Source organism: Cygnus atratus, chromosome 4 (genome assembly GCF_013377495.2).
Source record: "Cygnus atratus isolate AKBS03 ecotype Queensland, Australia chromosome 4, CAtr_DNAZoo_HiC_assembly, whole genome shotgun sequence".
Taxonomy (NCBI): domain Eukaryota; kingdom Metazoa; phylum Chordata; class Aves; order Anseriformes; family Anatidae; genus Cygnus; species Cygnus atratus.
Window position 1 is genome coordinate 43,757,403 of NC_066365.1, and position 21,978 is coordinate 43,779,380.

Genomic DNA, 21,978 nt, shown 5'->3' on the forward strand with positions numbered 1-21,978 from the left:
TAAATTCACAGAGGCAGCATTGATGTAAATTACTATTGACCAGGAATCTGACTTTGTCACGATACTTATAGCATAGCACACATGCAATATCATCTGAATTACTTAATTAGTTTTCAGTTGTTAAACTTGTGACAAGACAAAAATTTAAGAAAGTTACTAGATTGTAAAACCGTTCATTATGTCCTTTAACCAGCTCTCAACAGCATGGCTCCAAAAGGTCAAATAATCAGATGTTGTTCTTGTTGATGTACACAAACACTCTGCATGTAGCAAAACAGAGCTATGTAAAAGCATTTAACAGAATGTGCCTCTGCTTGTTAACTTCAACCATTACATCCTGTTGTGTCTTTCAAAAGGTATAAGTATTAGTACAGTATATTGATAACTTGAAAATATTTTTTCAAGACAATGTAAACTGCTCATTTCTGACTACATACCATATTCTGCCATTCACCTTTCACAGAAATTCAACTGATTTCTTCTACTGATTCTATATTTTTTTGTGAACACAATAGCAACAGCTGTATTTTAGGATTTGGTTTTGAAAGTTTTATTTTCCAACCAAGTGATTTAAGTATATGATTCAAAATGTTTTGATTCCTAGAAGCAGTGGTCACAGAAGATTAAAATATATTCCCACTTTAACTTCATCTGTTAGTTCTTCATGTACAGTGAAATTACTAAATACATCCTCATGTTAGAAAATCAGAACTGGACAACTACATGCAACAAGAAATATCCCTGCATGGGGTGAAAGAGGAAAAAGCAAAGGATTAAAAGTGGAACTACTGCAATACCATACATAACCATCCCATTCACTAACAGACCACTTTGGCTTTACTGCACAATTTGAAAAAGGTCTTCACTCAGTAACACTTCCAGCTGTTCAGCATATTGTCATGTTTTATTCCATAGTTTACTGTACAGTTCTTAAGAAGAAAACTGTTATTTCTAGTTCCCTTCTTCATAGCCCACTTGAAATATAGCAGCTTTTAACAGCACAATGTGTACTGACTGACAAGCAAAATCCCAAAACTTAATGGACGTGAACCTCACCTTCATTCCTCGTGGCTGTAACGTAATTGAACCACTCCTTCACACTAGCAACTCCATGTGGGGGATTTTCATGGCGGCGCCTTGTTATCTTTGTGATTGTTGCCATGGGGCTTTCGAGTGCTCCGCATGGTTTGGTGACCATGGTGTTATGGCCCAAATGAAAGTCCAGTGTTTGTACAATGTACGTAGAATGTTCACTAGTACCTGTATTGAAGATGTGAGGGATATTGGGTTGGGAGAGAAGAAAAATGGAAAAAAAAACTTGGTAAGGGTCATAGGGTTTTTCATATCACTTGCACAGGTATCTACCATGAATAATTACTAAGCCAGTAGCATGAAAAACCTCATGTAATGGTTGCAAACAACCGAAAAAAAATAATTTCTAAGTAGCTACAGACAGTAAAAACTTCAATATAAAGACAAAAATAAGCAATAAGACCTCCAATATTCATTACGTAGAAATGAAGGATTCTATGAACACAGACATGCGATTAAGCAAGCAAACAATTCCCTTTCTAGATATATTATCAGGGACATATTTAATATACTATAATTATACAATGATATACTTTGCATTTTACCACAGATAATGAAATGGTTATAAAGATGGAGAGGGAAGAGATTATTATTTTAGGTAAACAGTATATTTTAGGGAAATAATCTCAATTCAGAATTCAAAGAAAATAAGTTTTCCTTGGATTTATTCTGATATACCAATATATTCTTAAAGTTCATTTAAAGGATTTTTAGAGATAAGGAAATGGTTTAAATTACCATCTTCCCAAACTTTCTGTGCTTCTGTCCAAAATGCAATATTGGGTTCTTCAAGGTGAAACAAGGCCCAAGATTTTGAACGGAAATTAGGTCCATGAAAACAAGCCAGCGTCATATGGTTTCCATGCAAACTCATGGATCCTCCAAATTGCATTCCATCTTCTGGCAACGGCATCTGAAATAAGGATATATGGCACCCAGACAACACCTTCAAAACTCCTGGCCAATGACGGTGATGGGCTGCATCCAACACTAGAAAGGAAACACACAATGGCATGAACAAACTTTAGGAAAGAGAAAGATACAGAAAAGTTTGCTGCCGTAACTCCATATTTTATTAAAAATAGAAGTATGATTAGAAATAATGAATGGGATTTCACTGACATTGTTTCATCTTTGCCGTCTAGGGTCATTGTAGTTTATGAAAACCTGAACAAGCGTACTTGGAAATCTGACTTGTTGCGTTCAGATAAATGATGTCTTCAGCTCACAATTAATATAAAGTAAGCATAGCACCACACAGCTACTCAAAGCAGAAATAATTTTTATGAAATAGACTTCATAAATTTGCAGTTTTCAAACTGCAAGAATATTTTAACAAAAATACACATTTTAATTAAAACCTGAAAAATGTTAAAAGTTAGTTCCTTCTTCTACCACAGGTATAGCAGGATACCTGAGATGTGTGTCCTCTTCATTGAAAAGCCTCAATTTAAAGGGCATAAACATATTGAAGAAATTATTTTAAGTCAAATAGATGTGCTTACATACATGAAGTTGCTCAGATTATTTTGCACAATTGAAACATACAAGCTGGAAACTATACTGTTTTTTGTACCACTTACGTTGTTCATGTGAGCTTCTCTCTAAGTTGTTGGCCATTGTCTTTGGTGGGAGATAAGGAACTGGTCCCCAGGTAGACAAAGCTCGCTTGCTTGTGTCAAACTGCTGAGTAAAGAACTCCTGGAGTTTCATTCCTATTTTTATTAGGTCTGGTGTGGTCGATCTTGAAATCATCACTTGGAAGATATCCCATTTCAAGTCCCCATGGACAAATATCTCACTAGATATTAAAAACCAGGAGAACATTTGCTGTTAAACTATTTCCTACTGACACTAAAAAAAATAGACCCTTTAATTTCTGGCAGACTTACAATTTCAGTTACCAACATTGGACACATTACATACACACAAAATTCGGCATTACCAAACACGATAAACTTGAAACACAGCAAACAGTATTACCTTTTATCAGAGATGCTCGAGTCCAAAGCATTATACAGATTAATTTTCCATTCATCCTGTAGTTTAAGATCTGCATTACTGAAGATCCCCATTAGGATACTGGATCCCATGTAGTCAACACGTGCTTCAGTAGAACCCATGGTAATCTGAATTTTATGACTGGGCTGTTGGTTTGGGTGCTCAGAAATATGAGCTGAAATAGAACAAAAGCAACACAGAAATATAGCATTAAAGGTAAGAAGACCGGTTTTACCAGAAACATCACCCTTATGCCATCCTCATGATACAGAGAGACTGAGGAAGCACTGGTTTCTTCCAGATGCATGGGAAGATCCTAACACTGATTTACAGCAAGAACACCCAGTCTCTTTCCAAAACCACTTTTCCTACACCTTAAGCATTTGGGAAACTCTAGGAGGAGCTGAAATGCTCTCAATCTTTTCAGTTGATATCTGTCCAAACAGCTGAAAGGGGCTGGAGGGTCGCACAGCTAGCTGGTGCAATTTTAGGGCAGCCCTGACACTGAATGCACCCCTGATCAGGATGCTATTCCTTCAATTCAAAATGTGTTTCATAGTCAGAAAGCACAAATAAGAATGCAAAGTCTTTATGCTGCCTACTACCAGGTTCACAAAACAGGAGAACTGTGTCCATGCTTTAGCTTTCCAAAGCTATTGTCCAGAGCATATACTAATACCAAGCAGTTTTCCAACTTACCCACCATCTCCAGGGTGTTAACATCTATGGTACCTCCAACAACCCCCCCTCTGGAGTCCAACTGGGATCTTCCCAAACCAACAGACATGCTAATTTCCCGATCTCTGCTACTGCCCACAGATAGGCGACCCTGACTTTTCAAACCACTGGTGGTCCACCTAGAACAGAGATGAAAATAAACAAAAATTTTCCAGGCTTTCAAAAGAAAAACAGAAAATTATTTACTACTTTGCAGTAAATATGGAGCTTTATGATAAAGCATCTGCCAGTATTCGCAAGGGGCTTCACAGTTCAAAACTGGAAAAGTTAGGAATTTAAAGTTAGAAAACAACAGGCTGTTAATGGTCAGTGGTGATTTTTTATTTTTTTATTTTTTTGCCCCCACAATAACAGTGTCTGCTACAGTATGCTTGAACTTGTTTTATACTTACGTCGTATTGCCCATTACATTGCTCATATTCATTTGGACATTTAATTGTTTCAGGTTCATAGCAAATACAACTAGTGTTTCCCATGGTGTTCCTTGTGGGCTTCCAGCTTTATTTGACTTATTAAATGGAGTTGACGTTTTTGAGAGCGCATCTAAACAAATAAGTAGGCAAAAATTTAAATGACTCCACATACTAGGAAAAACTGGCAGAATATATACATTGAAAGACATTAAAAAAGGACAGATTAACACCCTATTTAATGAGCACTACAAAGCCACAAGTAAGTATAAGAGAACTAGACAATCTGTGGTACATGTTGTTTTAGCTGTAATAGAAATTGATGTATTTTACATGTTTAGTTTTACTAAGATCTTTTAGAGAAAAGATTTTAAATTTGCAGTTCAGCATGCAGGAGTATGTTTTATGTTCTTTAACTGATTAAAAGTATACACAGAAAACAAATTAATAGTATTAGAATATTCAGGTAGTGGTTATTTGCACAAGTGCTAAGTCAGGAGTTCAGGAATTAGGGTTTTCCTCACTCTTTCCTCACAAAAACCCTAGAGATACTCTTATAAGATTGTGCAAAATTTCATATGAACAAGCCACTGTACCAGTGTGTATCCTTCTCCATCTGTCTTGTCTTAAAAACTGTTCACATACTAATATCTTGCTTTCTAAATAGAAAAAAAATAACTGTTCTTTCTTTTCTAAAGATATTTTTCCTATAGTAAAACATAAAGTAGTAACAATTTTTTTCATCCACCTGATGAAAATATTTAGAAAAATAAAAAACAGTTGTCTACTAACCTCTCTGAGGCACTGAAGAATCAGACACACTCCTGGATCTTGTAACAGCTGGAGACTTTAAGTTATGAGATGCTGTCCCAGGTGACATACTACTACTTGCACTATGTTCAGTAAAAACATTAGGTGATTGTGCCATGTGTGTAAATGAAGCAGATTGACAGGGTTGCTCCCACGTCCTACAATATGCTTTCCGTGATGATTCAGGAGAAAGATGTTGGCTTACCCCTTCGATTGAATCTGGTGTTCCAGGACCAGATGCTACTGGAAAAAAAGATGGACATGAAAGGCAGCAAAATTATTTTTTTTTGTTTAATAATACCCTCCCACATACTAAACAGTGTTTGGAGAGTTTCAAAATAAGCGTCATTTGTCATAAATACAGTTTATTTAATGTATGTATTATTATTTGCTCCATTTCTTACTTCTAGATTTGTTTTTATTAAATTCATTAGAATGACTGCATATGGAATTATAATACATTTCTATTTCTACATTTGTATCTAGTCACATATGTAATAATACAAAAATAATATATGTTTATGCAGTTCCTACTATAATCCGTTGCACAAGAAGGTTTTCCCTGATAAGAAGCTGTATCTTACCTGGCAGATTTATTGTTTGATCACCTAGGAAAAGCCGTCTAGCAATGCTTCTCCTGTACCATGCCCTTGGGAAGGCTAGAATCTCACTGAGTCGCCGCATATCATATTTAAAAGAAGCAGATCCTATATCACAGACAGCTGAAAAAGAAAATAGACATATACGCAACTGTAAACTCTCATTGGTAACAGGTTTTGGTAACCAAATGTAATTAGCAGGCCTTCAGTTGAGTCAAATACTTCTCTACCCCAGCAGTACAGACTCTGCTGTAATGAAAAGCAGTTGCTAAAACCTGCAGTTTTACTGAGGTGTTGCAACTTCTCCAAATACAGAATATGATACAAACACATTTATTGGAGAAAAGATGTAATCTAAGAATATAAATTATGTTGGATTCTACTTCTGTAGTATCTGCATCTTAGACTCTGAGGGTTTTAATAGCAGATTAATCACAACCATTCTGCTATTTGCCCATTAACTCAGGATCCCATGTGCACTGGGAAAAAAATATCATAAAAACCCACTGTTACTTCAAGGTTCTTTGAATGTTCAGGAGTCCAGCTCTCACTGCAGCTTCATAGGGAATTGCACTACATAGTAATTGCACTACACAGTCCACTTCAGTTTTTCTCCATGGGGAGATGGCTTGAATATTTCTAATTCTTATAATGTTAAAAAAAAAAAAAAAAGTGAACATCTGTAAAAGACTGTCTTATTCAGGTAACAAAAAAGAGCTTTGAAATACCTGTTTCTGAAGAGAGGACTATGAAAACTGTTAGTGATTAACAGACTAAATCCATCTGAAAACCAACTTTGGAAATAAATTTAGCATAAAGTTAAATAACATTGTTTTACTTCTGTTATAAAATGTATAAAGAGATCAATCAGCAATAACAATCTGAGTTTGCCCACTGTTCTGTCCTAAGGAACAGCGACATAAAAGAGCATTCCTAGCTGGGCACTGGGCGGCCTACAGAATTTCTTTCACTTGTTTCTGACTCCTGCATGCATAAACTTATTGAAGCTACACTGTATAGGCATCATGGGCATACTGTGATTGCTTTTGACTTAAGCAAGTCAATGGAGAGTGTTTCTGTAACACATTGTTAGGTAGAATTCCACTGTGTTTTCTCAATCTGAAAAGCTCAGGAACCCTGTACGAAAGGCTCATCATATCCCTTTTTTGTGATTTGTAGTCACTTCAACTGATTGTTCTAATAAACGTACTCTTTTGGATTACTAATGCTCTTTTTGATCACCAGAAATGTTCACAGATGAGCAATGGGCATGTGGAAGTGAAATGGCACATTGAGTGTTTGAGGATTTCAAAACCACTATTTTAAATGATGCATGACAGAGAAGAAGGAATTGGAGGGCAGGCACAACAAGAACTACAGGTGTAGTTAATACAAAAATATTTAAAAGCTAAGCAAGCTACTGAGTTTGCCATGGAAAAAAAATCTCATAAATGAGAATTTGCCTTTTACGTAGTTGTATGTTACGACACTGCAGTCATAAAGACTTTTGGGGTGCTCAGGAGATGCATGTGTAGATGGCCAACACTATTCAAAGACTCTAGCCTCTCAGGCAGAAGGGTAATGTATACTAACTATGGGGTGTTGAAATACTGAAAGTAGAAAAGTTGAAATACTACGATTATTACTAAATAGAGATTTAAAATCACTTTCTCCTGATACTATCCAACAGAAATACTTGCAATACAACCAGAATGACAGGTAACTTAAATCTGACTAACCAGAAACAATTTAGGCTCCATCTCTGTTATGGGATGACCCTCGCTAACAACCAAATGCCCATCCAGCTGCTCGCTCATTTCCCTCTTCTGTTGTAAAGGGAAAAAACAGAAGGAAAGCAAGGAGACTTGTGGTCAAAGTAGCAAGAGTTTGAAGGTGAAAGCAAAAGGTGTGTGCAAGCAAAGAAAAAAATACATATACTTCCCACTGGCAGGCAGATGTTTAGCTATTTTTTGGAAAATGGTGACTCAGGACAACTAACAGTTGCTTTGGAAGACAAATGCCATAGCCACCTACATTCTCCCTTCCTCTTAGCTTTTATTGCTGAGCACAACATCCCATGGTACAGAGATACCCCTTTGGCAAATTTGGGTCAGCTGTCCTGGCTGCATTCCCTCTCAACTTCTTACCCTCCGCTAGCCTACGCACTGGGTTGTGCAGGAAACAAAGTGGGAAAGAGAATAGGCATTGAAGCTGCGCAAGCACTGTTTAGTGATAGTCAAAACATTAAAGTGTTAACAACACAGTTTCAGCCACTAATCCAAAGTCCACTACATGGGCTACTGTGAAGAACACTAATTACATCCTAGCCAGAGCCAGTACAATATCAAAATATTCAAGGGTACGTATAGCCACTTAGACTGATATCAGAGATGTGTTTGAGTAAGCCCATTTGTTTACATTAAATGAATCAGGAGAACAACAACGTGGATCTGCAAATAGGTACTCCAAGTACGCTATTTAAATAATGTATCAAGCCCTACTTCGTTCAAAATGAACAAAAAATTACTGCACACTTACAGGTATATGGTTCTTATATAACATCTACAAAAGCTGCTGAGCATAAAGTATGTTATTAGAACAGCATTTCCCTAATTAGCTAAATAGATGAGATTAAAATGAAAAAAGCACTTACCAGATATGTTTATCAAGGTAGTATCTATCTTGCTTGTAGCTTTACTTGCAGACTGACTCTCAAAAAAGGAAGAACCTCCTGAGCGTCTTATTCGTGACAAGCTGACTTTCACAAACTCTAGGTTAATGCTCAAAGAATCCTTCCGACCAGTGACCGAAGTTGATTCCTCATCCACATTACCTAGAAATAGAAAGGAGAAAGTTTAATCTTCCACAGCCTTTTCAACCCTTCAGTTCAGAAAGCCATGCCAAACTCACTATGTTCACCAAAGCAAATGAAAACTTGTACTGTACCTAGGGCTCCCGATCCAGGAGTTAGAACAGTAACGGCAGACTTCTGTTTTCCAGCTCCATATGGATGGAACACGTAAAGGGAAAAGTCAGACATGCAGGCAGTAAAGCTCAGGCCTGAAGAGCTGCTGCTAGAAGTAGTCAAGTCTGACTGACTGCTGCTGTGGCGTGTTCTGCCAAGAGGACTGCCTAGTCCAGGTGATGAACCTAAAGTCAATATTTTTTTTCTGAAAGTTAGTTTTAATACAAAAACATTTTCAAACAGGAAATAATACTGATAACAGGAATATTAAACAAACCAAATGCACACCAAATTACGCCCTTGTAGTAGCACTGTAGCTTAAATATTCTGTGTATTGGAGGTAACCTTTTATAACAGGTAACTAAACTTGTTTAACCAAGGAAAGAAAAATTCCAGTATACTGTATCTGTGCAAGCTTTTACCAAAAGGTAAAGAACTGATACAGCGTGAAGCAACCCTACTGAAGTGGTAGAACATAAAGATAAATGTAACACAGAAAAATAGCCATATGGTCTGTAAAAGCTTATTTTTGTTCCAATTTTAGACAAAAGAACATTTTATTTTTGCTACAAGCTGCATATAGTATAGCCATTCATATATATTTTACCTGGTGTTCCAGATTTACTAACTGAATTCTTTGAGCCACTCTGTGAAGTACTGCCACCAACTGACACATTTTCTGAGGGGTACATTGTACCTAATGTTTCCAGTTCTCCTCGGTTTGAAGAGAAAACAAGATCCAGGGATGGCAACTTGAGCATACATTCAACTCTTGATACCGGCAAGCAACTGAACTTGATTTGAGAGGGCTAAAACACAGAGGAAATAAAGCACATTCAACTTCTTTATAAAGCATATAAAATACTAAGACCACCCCAAATTTGGCTTGTAAATTTATATATATAAATTTATATCTAAAAATATAAGCTAATTACAACCTTCCCAGGCTGGTTTTAGAATTAGTAAAATAACTCTATACAAGTCTGTATAGATACAGGGAATCCCTCCAACAACAGGAGTATTATTTGGAAACAGTTTTTAGAAAACAAACACAGGAATCCTGCATGCAGCATATGACACGTACATACCCCTCTCTTCCTCCTCCCCAGGTCAATTCATAGTTTCACCTTATGGAAGAACTATAATTGACTCATTAGCTTGGCTAGATGAGATTACAGAAAAAGTTGAGGGGAGCTATAGATTGTTGTGGTTAATTTTCCTAAGCATAAAACAAGCTTTTTTAGAAGATGTTCAATTTGGGAATGTAATCAAATTTGTACCATGAAAAAATGTTTTAGCAAAGCAGAAAAAACAGCAACATGCAGATCAAGCTCAAGTGCTCTGACTCAGTCTGGAGTAGCATTATTCCCTCTGAAACAAAAAAGTCTAGACTCATCAAATATGAAGCAGTATGAACATGTATGTAGATGAGCACTGTACATTCCTGTATTTTCACATTTACCATGTAAACAGAAAATCTGTTGGTTTGTAATGGTACCTACAAATAATGGATGTAAATACTAGTTATGAAAGATATTTTCCAAAAAGAAGTCCAAAAGAGACAAGGAAGATGTAAAGGTTAAAAATGCTTGGAACTCTTGTGATTTCTCAGAATAAGTCATTTCTGTTGGTCTCCATGGGACTGAAAGATGTCAGAACTTCTACTGAAATAAGTCTTACCTATTATCACACTAGACATCAGTATCTCAAAACAGGCGCTTGAAAATATTTTTTTAACTTTTAAAAAACGAACAGAAGCAAAGACTGTCTCAAAGACTGTGACTGAAGTTACTTACTATACTAAATGATTTAAAACCTCACCTGAACTCGTACATAAACCACCACATCTACAGGGAAGGATGAATATGCTGATGTTGATGACGATACTAACGATGTCGTGGACTCTTCTAACTGATCTTGTATGTCGAATTGTCCCATGTCTTCATCTTGTGAACTAACAGCTTTTAAGAAGCACAAGAACTCGTTAGAAAGTGGAATTTAAAGAAAATACAGCTCAGTGCCATCAGAACACAATAAAGAAATGCTAGAATACTAAAGTATGAAGATGCAACTTACCTGTATAATTCCTTTCAATCGGTGTAATTGGAATGGTTTCAAGAGCTTTCTCTAGAAAGTCCAGTAAGCATGGGCTAATCACCATTTCCTCTGGCAATGACTGAAGTGCAACCCATGCGTATAGTTTAGCAGTTTTCACTCCACCGCTTCCTTTCCCTTTGGCTGCAACATCGAAAGATAAATTTGTCTAATGTAAAACCATTTAACTGTAACTGATAAACATTAGAAGATACTTCATAACTAACAGCTGTTTCTTCTAATTTTCAGCATCATCATCTGGAAAGGCATAAATCAGATCAGTTAGAAAAAAATTCAACTGTAAGATTTTGCTAAGAAAACTGTGTAAAAAAGAACTACTGGTCTGTCGTGTTTGAATTTAATTGCATTGTGCTTGTTCTTCATGAAGCACTCCTACATTTTTTTTTTTAATTTTTAATAACACCGAAATCAGCCACACAAAATTCTTCTCCAAACACAATGCAAAGTAAACAGAGCTGACTGGAAAGGAAAGACGAATTAGGAAAAGAAAATAACATGAGTTTGGGAAGAATGACAGTTTAAACAGAAAAAAAAAAAGACATTCAAAGATTAAAACTGTAAATGGCAAGTCCTACCACATTTATGCAAAGAATAACTGAGGATTCTACACCTACATTTTTTAATGCTTGGATATAACAAGACTATAACGGAAAAGACTTGTCTTTTAATGTACGGAAAAGGCTAGCACTTGGAACCATGCTCATTGAAAATATAAAGATATTTTTGGCAAATTATTCACAGAAGGTATTAGAACTAGCTCAATTACTATCTGTATAAAATGCCACAATTAGAATGAAGAGAGACAAATTATATCATTTATATTCAAATAAGAGATACTGATTTGAAGCTCTCCAAATAAAATATAAAAAATGAATCACTAAAACAGAGATGAAAAATACTTTTACTTTGCTAAAATAAGCAGCACTAAATTTTCATGCTATGTAAACTATTCTGTGCAGTCCCTCTGTTTAGACTGTCCTATCTTGCCCTTATTGCAGACCAAAGACAGCAAGAGAAGATGGTTTCCATTGGAGGGGAAAAGTGATATAAATAATAATAAATATAATGTATTAAAACAAACCAAAACTAATTATTATAAAAATATAATACATAGAGAAGCAAACTAACTGCAATCCTTAGTTGTGGGAGACACTCATATCATCCTACAAGTGTAATTTCCAGAAGTCCTCCCAAATCTAGAGCTTACAGATATAAAACTGGATATCACATGATTAAAATTAAAAAGGCAAATATTGGAAAGAGAATAGATAAATACGCAACAAAATTGAGAAGTAGTATAAACCAAGATAACACAATACTCAGTAATTATGAAGAAGATGGCCATTTAAAGGAGTAAGAGCTAATGGCTAAACAGCGTGGACAGCTAAGGAAAAGTGTCACATTTCACTGTTCTCTCCCAGCATACCAGTTATTAATTTTTCCTGCTTAACAAATTTTGACAAAATTTTGACTTTGTTTTTAAAGTGATACTCCAACGTCAAAGGCGAGAAGAGTGAATGTCTCAGAGGTTGGCGGTGCAATCTACATACCTCTAGATCTGACATGATGTAACAACAGGCTCCTACTTGAAAACAGGAATCGTTTGAGATAAAACAGAAGTTTCAGAACTCATGTTATTTCAAATCATGGTTATTTAATGGACTGCAACAGTTGAGGACACTAGTCTGGTATTTTGATTAACACAAATATCTTTAATACAAATACTGCTTTCTGGAATTGGGTTATTCCACATAGTACTGACAAAACTCAAAATTCCAGAAAGAATTTCACACACTACTTGTCTGGGAAAAAGCAGTGGAAAACTTAAAAAGTGTTCTTCAAATGTTATAGTGTATGAAAGCAAGGATTCATCTGATTTATTTCTTTTTTCTTGAATTATGAAGAATAAAGTAAATCAGCACTCACTTTTTATAGAGATACTTAAGCTTCGTTTTCCAGTAATAAGCTTTACTTTGTTAAGTGAAAACTGAGAGAAGGCAGTACAGTCTTTCTCTGTGATACGGAGTCTCTAACAGATATTACTGAGACTGGTTTGTCCAGAGATGTCTAAAAATGCAGCCTTATGAACTGCATTCATGCTTCTGGGATCAGGTTTCTGCAGTCAAAGTTAAGATTTGATAAACATGTTTTTCACTCATGTCCAGACAGATCTAAAGCTGGTAGATTATATGAAGGAAAAATATATATCCATGACAGTTTTAGAAGGTTATTGTCTATAAGTACCTGATGGGATGGGTGGGGGTTGGGGAGGAAGTAAGGTGTTAGTCTTGCTGTGGATAGTGCTAGATAAAGGAGGAGATGTGGCAGTATCTTTCATACCATACAGCTTGGACTCTTTGGAAAGGGTTCTTGGCAACGAAGATCCTCGAGAAGTATTTGGCGATTCAGTCTTTAAAGTCTTTGAGTTGTAGTGTAACTGAAAGCAAAGAAAGATTAATGTTCTTCATAGCTGAATTCTGTACAGCAGTTTTATGCCACGCCTTTCTATTTTTTTCATTATTTACAAAAATATCGTTGTAAGATATGATACATTCCAATTCATGTTCTACAGATACAGCCAGTGCACATAAAGATCTGAAATCTTTGTACAAAACACAGGTAAATTATAAAAGAAAACAAAAAAGGAAACAGAGCAACAGAGGAAATGAGCTATTTCTCTGTAAAACCTTACACCTCCTGTGCAACCAACTATTTTTCCTGTCCACACAGCTTTCTTTCTGTATTACTGCAGGGTGAAACTAATCATCTACTAAAAGTCTGCATACACAAAATCGCAAAAAATAAAAAAGAATAAAAACAATTCTCATACCTCCCATATGTGGATAATACACTGTCAATAAAATTACAGAACATAATAAAAGCTGTAGACAATCTACAGCTATTGCTAAATTTGACTAAAAGCAACAGGCAGGACCTGAGGCATAACTCTTATCTCTGAAAACAGCCTGGAATACTAGAAGGTGGGCGTACAAAGTCTTTCCAGTAGAAGAAGACTAGAAAAACAGGCTATCTCATCTGAAGAGCATTTGATTTATGGCATTGAAGCTTCCATGCAGCAGCGATCTGTTTTTCCTGTTCTTACTCCATAGGATTTCAAATCACAAATACAAGAACATGAGAGCTTTGTATGTTATGTAGGCCAACTACTAAGCTGCCCTTCCTATGAGTTACAGACACCAAGAAGATACATCTTTATTTTAAAAGAGCATAGAATATAAATTCCCTGTCAGAGAACAAAATATCCAAGACAAATGCTTAGACACCAAAACATAAGTGGAACTGAATTCTTTTCATTATGTAGTATCACAAACACTGTTTGTACAGAGCTTCAGTTGACATAGCTCTATTTGTGATGGTACAAACAAGCTTTTGTTTTTTTTTTTCCCTCCCTAAGAAAATGAGGGGAAATCATCAGTTTTCAATGTAGTATTACAGGAATCATTATTTCTATCTTAGCAGTACCTACAGAGCTGAAAAGAGTTTGGTGAGTCGCTCTGCATCTATGAAATTGCATATATTGCACCAATGGATATACTTTGAAATCAGATTTTGGCAGAGAGAAAGACTCAAGTGTTTCCCTGCTCAGTCATACACTGCTTTTACCTTTACGTCCACCCCAGGAATGTAAAACACTGTTGTTTCCACATCACTAGATTTTGTCTGTAGAGATGATGGCACTTTCTTGCCAGCAAGTAAGTGAGTAGTAGATGCATAATTAGTTTGAAATTTCTTCTTTTTTGAAGGAGACTCTTGATCCAAACTTCTGGAACTCCGATCATAACTCCTAAAATAAATATATTGGATGCTATAAACACCAACTTAATATTCTTATTAAAAATATTATATTTTCTGGTAGTAAAAAACAGGGACTTCTGAAACAAAACATGTAGTATCAATTACCTAAGGAAGCATATCAATATCTGCTTTCTTTTTTATTTTCAGTAACCTCAATTTCCTTTCTCTCTGTCCACTCTGGTTTTACTGTTTTTATTACATGATTATTTCAAGCAGCAAAATCTACTAAACTGTTAAAGTTGAGAAAACTTTGAAATAAATTAGAGAAAAGATGTCCAACGCTCTTTACTCTTACAGTCAATTTCATCTACATTAGCCTGCATTATCTGAAAACAACTCCTTGATTTGCAGAAAGCTTAGCAATTTTTCTTCCGTGCAGTAAAGGCTATCTTCATATAAATACATATGAGAATCCTTTTCCTTGTGTATCTCAGAAAAAAATGTCATGGGAAGAGAAAAACTTGCTTTATAATTAGAAATCTTTATGGATCCCTATTCTATGATTTTGTATCTCCTATGTATACATCCTAGTAAGAAAAAGAATTTCTCAATTGTTTCTATTCTTAGTTAAAACAAGTAAATCTCATTTCTTTATACTATACTTAGTAAGAATTATCTTTGCTGAGAAGTAATGTGCTTCTTAAAATTCACAAATATGTAAACACCATACCAAATTTAGAAAAAGAATGTAATGCTGCCACTAGATTCCCAACCATATACACATGAAGAAATGTAAGCATTTAAAAACTGAAGATGAGATCAAAACTCATTAAGATCAGAAGAAAAGCACTCATGTCATTTCATCTTATATGGTTTTAGAAAAAAAAAAAAGCATTTAACTAAACAAAGCAACGTGAGAATATTAGCACGCTTTTTCAGGAAAGAATGGGAGTCCTTAGGGACCAATGAGGAAATGCATAGCCTATTATTAGTCAAACCATTATGTTTATTCATGAAGTTGTAAAGTTACTTGTTTGGAGGCTGGAAAAAATAAATAAGAATCTATGTACTTGGAAAGCCTCAAATTTTTTTTATGGAAAACAAAATGATTAAAAAACAAGCCAAAGGGGAAAAAAAACAGAAGAGAGGCATACACTGATTTTTGCTAAAGCAGTGCAACTCCCTGTGCCATACTCCGGCATGACAATTGCAACTTGTGGTGATGCTACGATGTAGTGATTGTTACTTGGAATACACTGGTAGTAGAAAACTAATCTATACATCTTCTGTGCTTTTCAAACAGGTCAGTGCTTAAGAATCATTAATTACTTAATCATTAATTATTATATGGCAATAACTTAAGAGATGGAAATATCAGGATGAATTTATCAGCTAAAGCAGAATAAAGTACCAATACTCTTCTTCACGAAGCAACTATGTAATAAGACTCTTACCTTCGTAAACTAATGTCATCATGTTCTTGCTGAAGTGTTGTGGGATGCAGTACACATTTTCCACAATCAATTTCAACCCTGATATCAAGTTCAAAGTCAATATTTCTCTCTGTGGTTGTGCCAGTCATACTTCTGTTTGTAGGTGTTGTTGGCCAGCGTTCAGTGAAGAGTTGGTGGACAGCAGCAAAGCCTGATGCTTTCTTGCGGGAGGTACTCCTGCCGACACAATAATGGATTAGATATTAGCACAGCATATACCTGAACAGATGGTAGGAGGCACTCTAGACTATGTTCACACTAAGTATATGACATTTCAAGAAGTTTTCTGGAGAAAGCCTTATCTGATATACAGCAAATCAATGATGCATCTTCTATTGATATACTACTAAGTATCCTTTCTTAGGCTAGGGTAATACAAAGAACTAAGCCATTCTTAGCTTAAATTCTCAATCAAGAAAAAGCATGAAAACGTATACAATAGATTTTTTTTAATTTTTAATATGATGCTCACATTATTACATCCATTTTGTGGAGCTATAACACAGAATATACAATTTGGAAGGGACCCACAAGGATCATCGAGTCCAACTCATGGCTTCACACAACACCACCCCAAAACCAGACCCTCTGTCTTGAGAGCATTGTCCAAACACTTCTTGAACTCCAGCAGGCTGGGTGCTGTGACCACTGCCATGGGAGGCCTGTCCCAGCGCCCGACCACCCTCTGGGTGCAGAACCTTTCCCTAACACCCAGCCTGACCCTCCCCTATCCCAGGTCCATGCCGTTCCCTCGGGTCCTGTCGCTGTCCCCAGAGAGCAGAGCTCAGCGCCTGCCCCTCCGCTCCCCTCGTGAGGGAGCTGCAGGCCGCCATGAGGCCTCCCCTCGGCCTGCTCTGCTCTGGGCTGAACAAACCAAGGGACCTCAGCTGCTCCTCACACATCTTCCCCTCCAGACCCTTCACCATCTTTGTAGACCTTCTTTGGACACTCTATTAGTTTTATAACCTTCCCACATTGTGGTGCCCCAAAGATTTTTTTAGCCTTCAAATTTTGCATACTTAAATTCAATATTTCAAATGCATTTTTGAAATTTCCACATTATTCCTTAGGACCATTACTTACGGTGGTTTCCTATAAAAATATGCCCTCTCTCTCTCATGGTCATCCTCCTTCTCAGAATCCTCACTGCTTGATGATAAGCTGTCATCCCGACGTCCTTCTTCAGGCTGGAAGGGAATGCCAGGTGAGAAGACTGCTGGAGTTTTGGGTGAACCAAATACCGAACATGAGCCTTCACTAGTAGATGAGTAATGGGAGGGACCATCAATAGTTACAGACAACAGGTCCATTTCTGTCTCCTCTGGAAACTGATTGTAAAGAGACAAAGCAGTTAAATTTCTACAGGTATTTCAATTAAGAATGCATTAGATAGCTCTGGAAATGAAAAAAAGCAAGAGTGCTATGAGAAACTCTCAGTCCCAAGTTCCTCATAATGCAGTGATATCAGGTATAGAAACTGCAAGATGGATTATGAAAAAGAAAGAAATGAAAGCTTGGTGTGGAGACATTTGCCATCACCTAGTGGTTGAGCTCAAGCTGTTAGCTAAAGATGTATCATGCTCTGATCAATTCATACAATCAGTAGGAATGGAAACATTTCACGTAAATTGTAAACATATTTTGAAAGAAAAGAACAAAAGGAAAAATCATCATCAACCTTGTAAAGGGGTGAAGTATCCAGAAGCGTTAGTGAGGTGTGCATGCAGAATGCTAACACAGAATGTACAGTCTCAATTTGCAATTCTGGGCTGATCTCCTCCTCAACATCTTGAACAAAAGTACTTTGACATGAAATGAATTTCAGGTCACTTTTCTAAAAGGGTCCTATCTTTATTTCTACCATAAAGAACACCACAAGGAATTTTCAAACGTTAACTTCTTTAACATGTACGTGAAAAAATATCTAAAAAAATAACACCAACACTACGTATACAGTCTTATTATAGAGCTACACAGTCATCATCTGCAAATTCAAATGAGAACTGCGCTGAAGTTAAGAACTGGCATTATAATGTCAGTAAGAATTTGGGGGCATGAGAGGGAGGAATATTCAACATTTGACACTTCTAAGTATTTGGTAACATTTTGTTACACCAACAAAACTTAATCTAACTGGGCTTTTTTTAATATATATTTACGTATATATATATATATATATATATAGTTTATGTATTTTATATATATAAAAGGTAGGATAGCTTTAAGGAACAACAACAACAAAAAAAGGCAGGATGGTGAAGATATTTAAATGTGCAAAGCACATTTCTACATTTGATTTCTCCTTCCCTCTCAGAAACAAGGATTTATTTCCTAAAAGGATAAGGTGAGTTGGAAGGTGTAAAAGGTATGTCGCTATCTCTAAAGTTGTTCGGGGGTTCTTTTTCGTTTTTATTTATTTAAAGAAAAAAAAAACTACAAACTTTGCTGTTGTTATCCCTAAACATGTTTGTTTTTTTAAAGCATGTTAAAAAAAATCTATTTGTTCTCAATGTGTTAAGTTTTGAAACATTTCTTGCTCACTAGGACTTGAAAATGTCTTTCTCTGTATTAAATACAGGAATTCCAACAAAATAAAGTGTGAGGAGACATCCTCCCACCTACCAGTTATTTTGTACTGGTGTTGATGACTGCAATCTTAACACAATGCAACAGATGAGGACACCTGCACACACTAAAATCCTTCCAAAGCACGTCCAAAGCACAGACATATGAACAAAAGTCCAGTAATTCATTTTTAATAGGCTACTAAGTTTTAGGTGTACGCAAGGATAGACCTGGAAAGTTCACCAACAGCCTATCATATTCTTCTGCTTACTTTACATATTTAAATACTTCTAGATTTGATATACATTCTGTTTAGCTGCATGCTAAAGAGATGGAATACTGAAAAGCAGCTCCCTGCAAGATAAATTAGCTCTCTGGCAAAGATTGTTCCTTCTCAGAAATACCTGAAAATACCCTTCCCCTGGACAGCTGGATTGTTGTGCAATCCCCAAAACTGTTTTATTCAACTTAATTAGAAGTGAAAAGAAAAAGAAAAATTAAAACAATTGCAGTAATCTCAGCCATGAAAAAACAACATAACAGCAACATTTTTAAAATAAGAAAACATAGCAACTGAAACAAAATTGAAGATTCAACAATCAGTCCCAGACACACAAAAGACTATACCTGTAGGGCTATAGCAAACTTATTAATACCTGTTTCCAAAATTTAAATATATTTAAACATAAACGCTATTAGATGATTTTTGCACACCTCTAGTAAAAATTCCAACAGAACTGTATTATTATTATGCCAACCTAAAGAACCCAACAAAATAATACTAATATTTTCCCTAATGTTTCAATTGATTGCTTCGTTAAGAACTCCAAACACATCTATCTTCTGTCAAAACAAACCTATCTTTCTAACATCAATCATTTGAGGCACACACACAAAAAAACATAGAAGCAATTCAGGTCTGTCTAGGTGTACCCATCTCATGGAACTTGCGATCAAATGGCATAGGGCATACAATTGTATGGCATGTAAAGTAATTCTTACAGAATCTTGGATGTTGAAAGTTACTCTTGGCCCAGGAGATGCAGCATCTACCCGGATATCTGGGAGATCTTCACTGTCTCCTAGTCGAGAGCTACAAACAAAAACCAAAACAACGTCTTGTTTAGTTTTCCTACAGGATTTTACATTCATGCAAACATTTACCTACACAAATACAAGGCAATAAAAAAGCACAGTCAATACTTAAAATTTTGTTAAGAAGACAAGTGTTATATCATAATTGGAGCACTCATGAAATGGTACACGAAAAGGAAAAAAGGAGGGGCGAAGGAGAGAGAAGGCAGCTACACATTACTTGGCAAGTAGTCTATCGCTAAACAATATCTGCCTTATTTACTTATGTAACTTTTTTAATCCTGAGCCAACATGCAGAAATTATAGAAAAAAGCAAGATACACATGATCTACCACATAGTGCATAAAACACATTGGCAGATTATGCGTTTTCTCATCCAAGTGAAATGAATTATTTGGCCTTACATACATACTACTATTCATTCACAACCAAAGTACTTAAGTTTTTCCACTGCTTTGTCTCTTATCATCCTAGCCAGAAGAATAATTTACAGAGCAATACAAAAGCCTAATTATATTTCCTATACAACTTCTAGTTCTCTTCAGGTAACCTTGTGAAAAGGTAGAAAAGTGGGTTTCATCCAACAGATCTTGAACTAGAACATTCATATCTTCAACTCTTATTTGGCTTTAATCATCAATTATGCTAATTAATTCAGAAGAACGATTTCTTTTCAAAGGTACCTTGAAAAATAAACTTCTGAATACCTTTATTTAAAGCTGGTTTTTATTCTGGAATTTCTGCTGTCTGATATTTTTCACACCTGAATTATTTATAAGTTTCCGTTCACTTATTTAAGTGTTCAAATTTAAAACAAATTTCTACAAAGAATTATTATTCTTATATTTAAAAAAAAATCAAAGAATTCTAACATTCATCTCCACCTTTATTTTAAAATCTTTTATATTTAATACATAATTACACAGCATATCTTTAATTCCAAACTCTGAACTCAACAGCTGGATCTACAGAAGCAACAGACTCAAATGTGGATATTCTAAAACCAATGCAAATACTTTACTGAAAGGTGTCATTATGCAAGTGCAGTTTGCTCAGCAGACATTAAATGATGAAACAAAAAATGCACGTATTATATAGGCGAGGAGACTAACAGCAAGTTATCACTCACAAACTAAAAGAATGCCCCTTCCCTTCTCTCATTAAAACAGCCCTTTTCAAAAGTAGACGATCGAGAATCAAATGTAAAAATCAAATTTATTTACACTATGCCTTTTTTGCCTTATATGCAAGTTTTCTTCAATACGTCACAAAAGCAGGATTCTATAAAAAAGCCCTGTGGTTTTTTTTCTCTGTGTGTGCAAGTAGAAACATTTATTTGACATGCCACATAAGTCTGCCTAAGAGTGAAAAATTACTTTTTCGAATGAATTTGTCCATCTTCCAAAATGACCTCCTCCTATCTAGTTCAACCACATACAACTCCTGTTGTATAGTAAGAAAATTCTAATGGCCTAAGACCAATGGTTCCTCTTCCACATGCTGTTGTTGCCATCACAGATCTGAAATTCCCAGTTTACCTTGTTCTATCCATTCTCTTCAGAGGTGGTCTTCCTGATGCTGAAATACTCTTTGATCGGCTGTAGCTGGGTTTGTAGCTGAGACCCCATTTGTCTTTCAATGAAGCAGCCTAAATCAAGAAGAATATTTAAATGCAACACTGAGGTTAGTGAGAAAGAAATTCTGGAAAGCTGAAGTCTTACTTTACGCAGGTGTGGCAGTAAAGCAAAAAGATATTTTTGTTCCATAATAATTAAAATGCATCTCTATCCAGAGGCAAAGATGAAAACACTGGCAAATGCTGATAAACTTTCACCTTTTACACTTGCTGGAATTGGTAGAAAAGTATGCCCGAAGTTAATAATCCAACCACTCTGACAGACATCCTCCCTACATACCACTTATAACAACAGAAGAACATGAGCTACTACAATGAGAACACCTGTGACAGAGCCGCAAACAAATTATTATTTTACTTCCCTCTTTAATGAAGCATCATACTTGAAGCTGATGCACTAGTGCATGCTGAAAATAATGTTCTGTCACTTTTGTTACCATGGTCTGGGGTGACAGCCACGAATTTGTGGACTAGCTGCAAAAGTTGTTGCTTTTTTGTGCAGTTTCTTCTACTGCCTTAGTAGCTTGTTTTTATTTTTACATCACTTAATTCTAGAAATTTAATGTTCATTTATATATAGAACTTGCTTAGAGAAAACATACATACCAAATGGAATACAATACGTATCTATCGCTTGCCCAGGCTGTTAATGTGCTTGCATTTGTATTCATCAGTCCAATAAAGAACCATTTCAAAATGCTCT

At 35.8% G+C, this 21,978-nt stretch overlaps 1 protein-coding gene across 1 annotated transcript in view; it reads right to left on the bottom strand.

Annotated features, from left to right (window-relative positions):
* The window catches only part of BLTP1 (bridge-like lipid transfer protein family member 1), a 115,903-nt gene that overhangs the window by 6,113 nt on the left and 87,812 nt on the right, over positions 1-21,978 (bottom strand). The window contains exons 64-83 of the mRNA XM_050710664.1: positions 21,178-21,287; positions 19,547-19,637; positions 18,949-19,011; positions 17,063-17,307; positions 15,941-16,156; positions 14,355-14,535; positions 12,975-13,167; positions 10,692-10,853; positions 10,437-10,576; positions 9,223-9,424; positions 8,597-8,800; positions 8,304-8,483; positions 5,636-5,773; positions 5,034-5,291; positions 4,224-4,374; positions 3,793-3,950; positions 3,076-3,268; positions 2,676-2,893; positions 1,831-2,082; positions 1,057-1,260 (exon numbers count right to left, since the gene is read on the bottom strand). Coding sequence (XP_050566621.1) covers positions 1,057-1,260; positions 1,831-2,082; positions 2,676-2,893; positions 3,076-3,268; positions 3,793-3,950; positions 4,224-4,374; positions 5,034-5,291; positions 5,636-5,773; positions 8,304-8,483; positions 8,597-8,800; positions 9,223-9,424; positions 10,437-10,576; positions 10,692-10,853; positions 12,975-13,167; positions 14,355-14,535; positions 15,941-16,156; positions 17,063-17,307; positions 18,949-19,011; positions 19,547-19,637; positions 21,178-21,287 — 3,559 coding nt within the window. The remainder of the gene's footprint in view (positions 1-1,056; positions 1,261-1,830; positions 2,083-2,675; positions 2,894-3,075; positions 3,269-3,792; positions 3,951-4,223; positions 4,375-5,033; positions 5,292-5,635; positions 5,774-8,303; positions 8,484-8,596; positions 8,801-9,222; positions 9,425-10,436; positions 10,577-10,691; positions 10,854-12,974; positions 13,168-14,354; positions 14,536-15,940; positions 16,157-17,062; positions 17,308-18,948; positions 19,012-19,546; positions 19,638-21,177; positions 21,288-21,978) is intronic.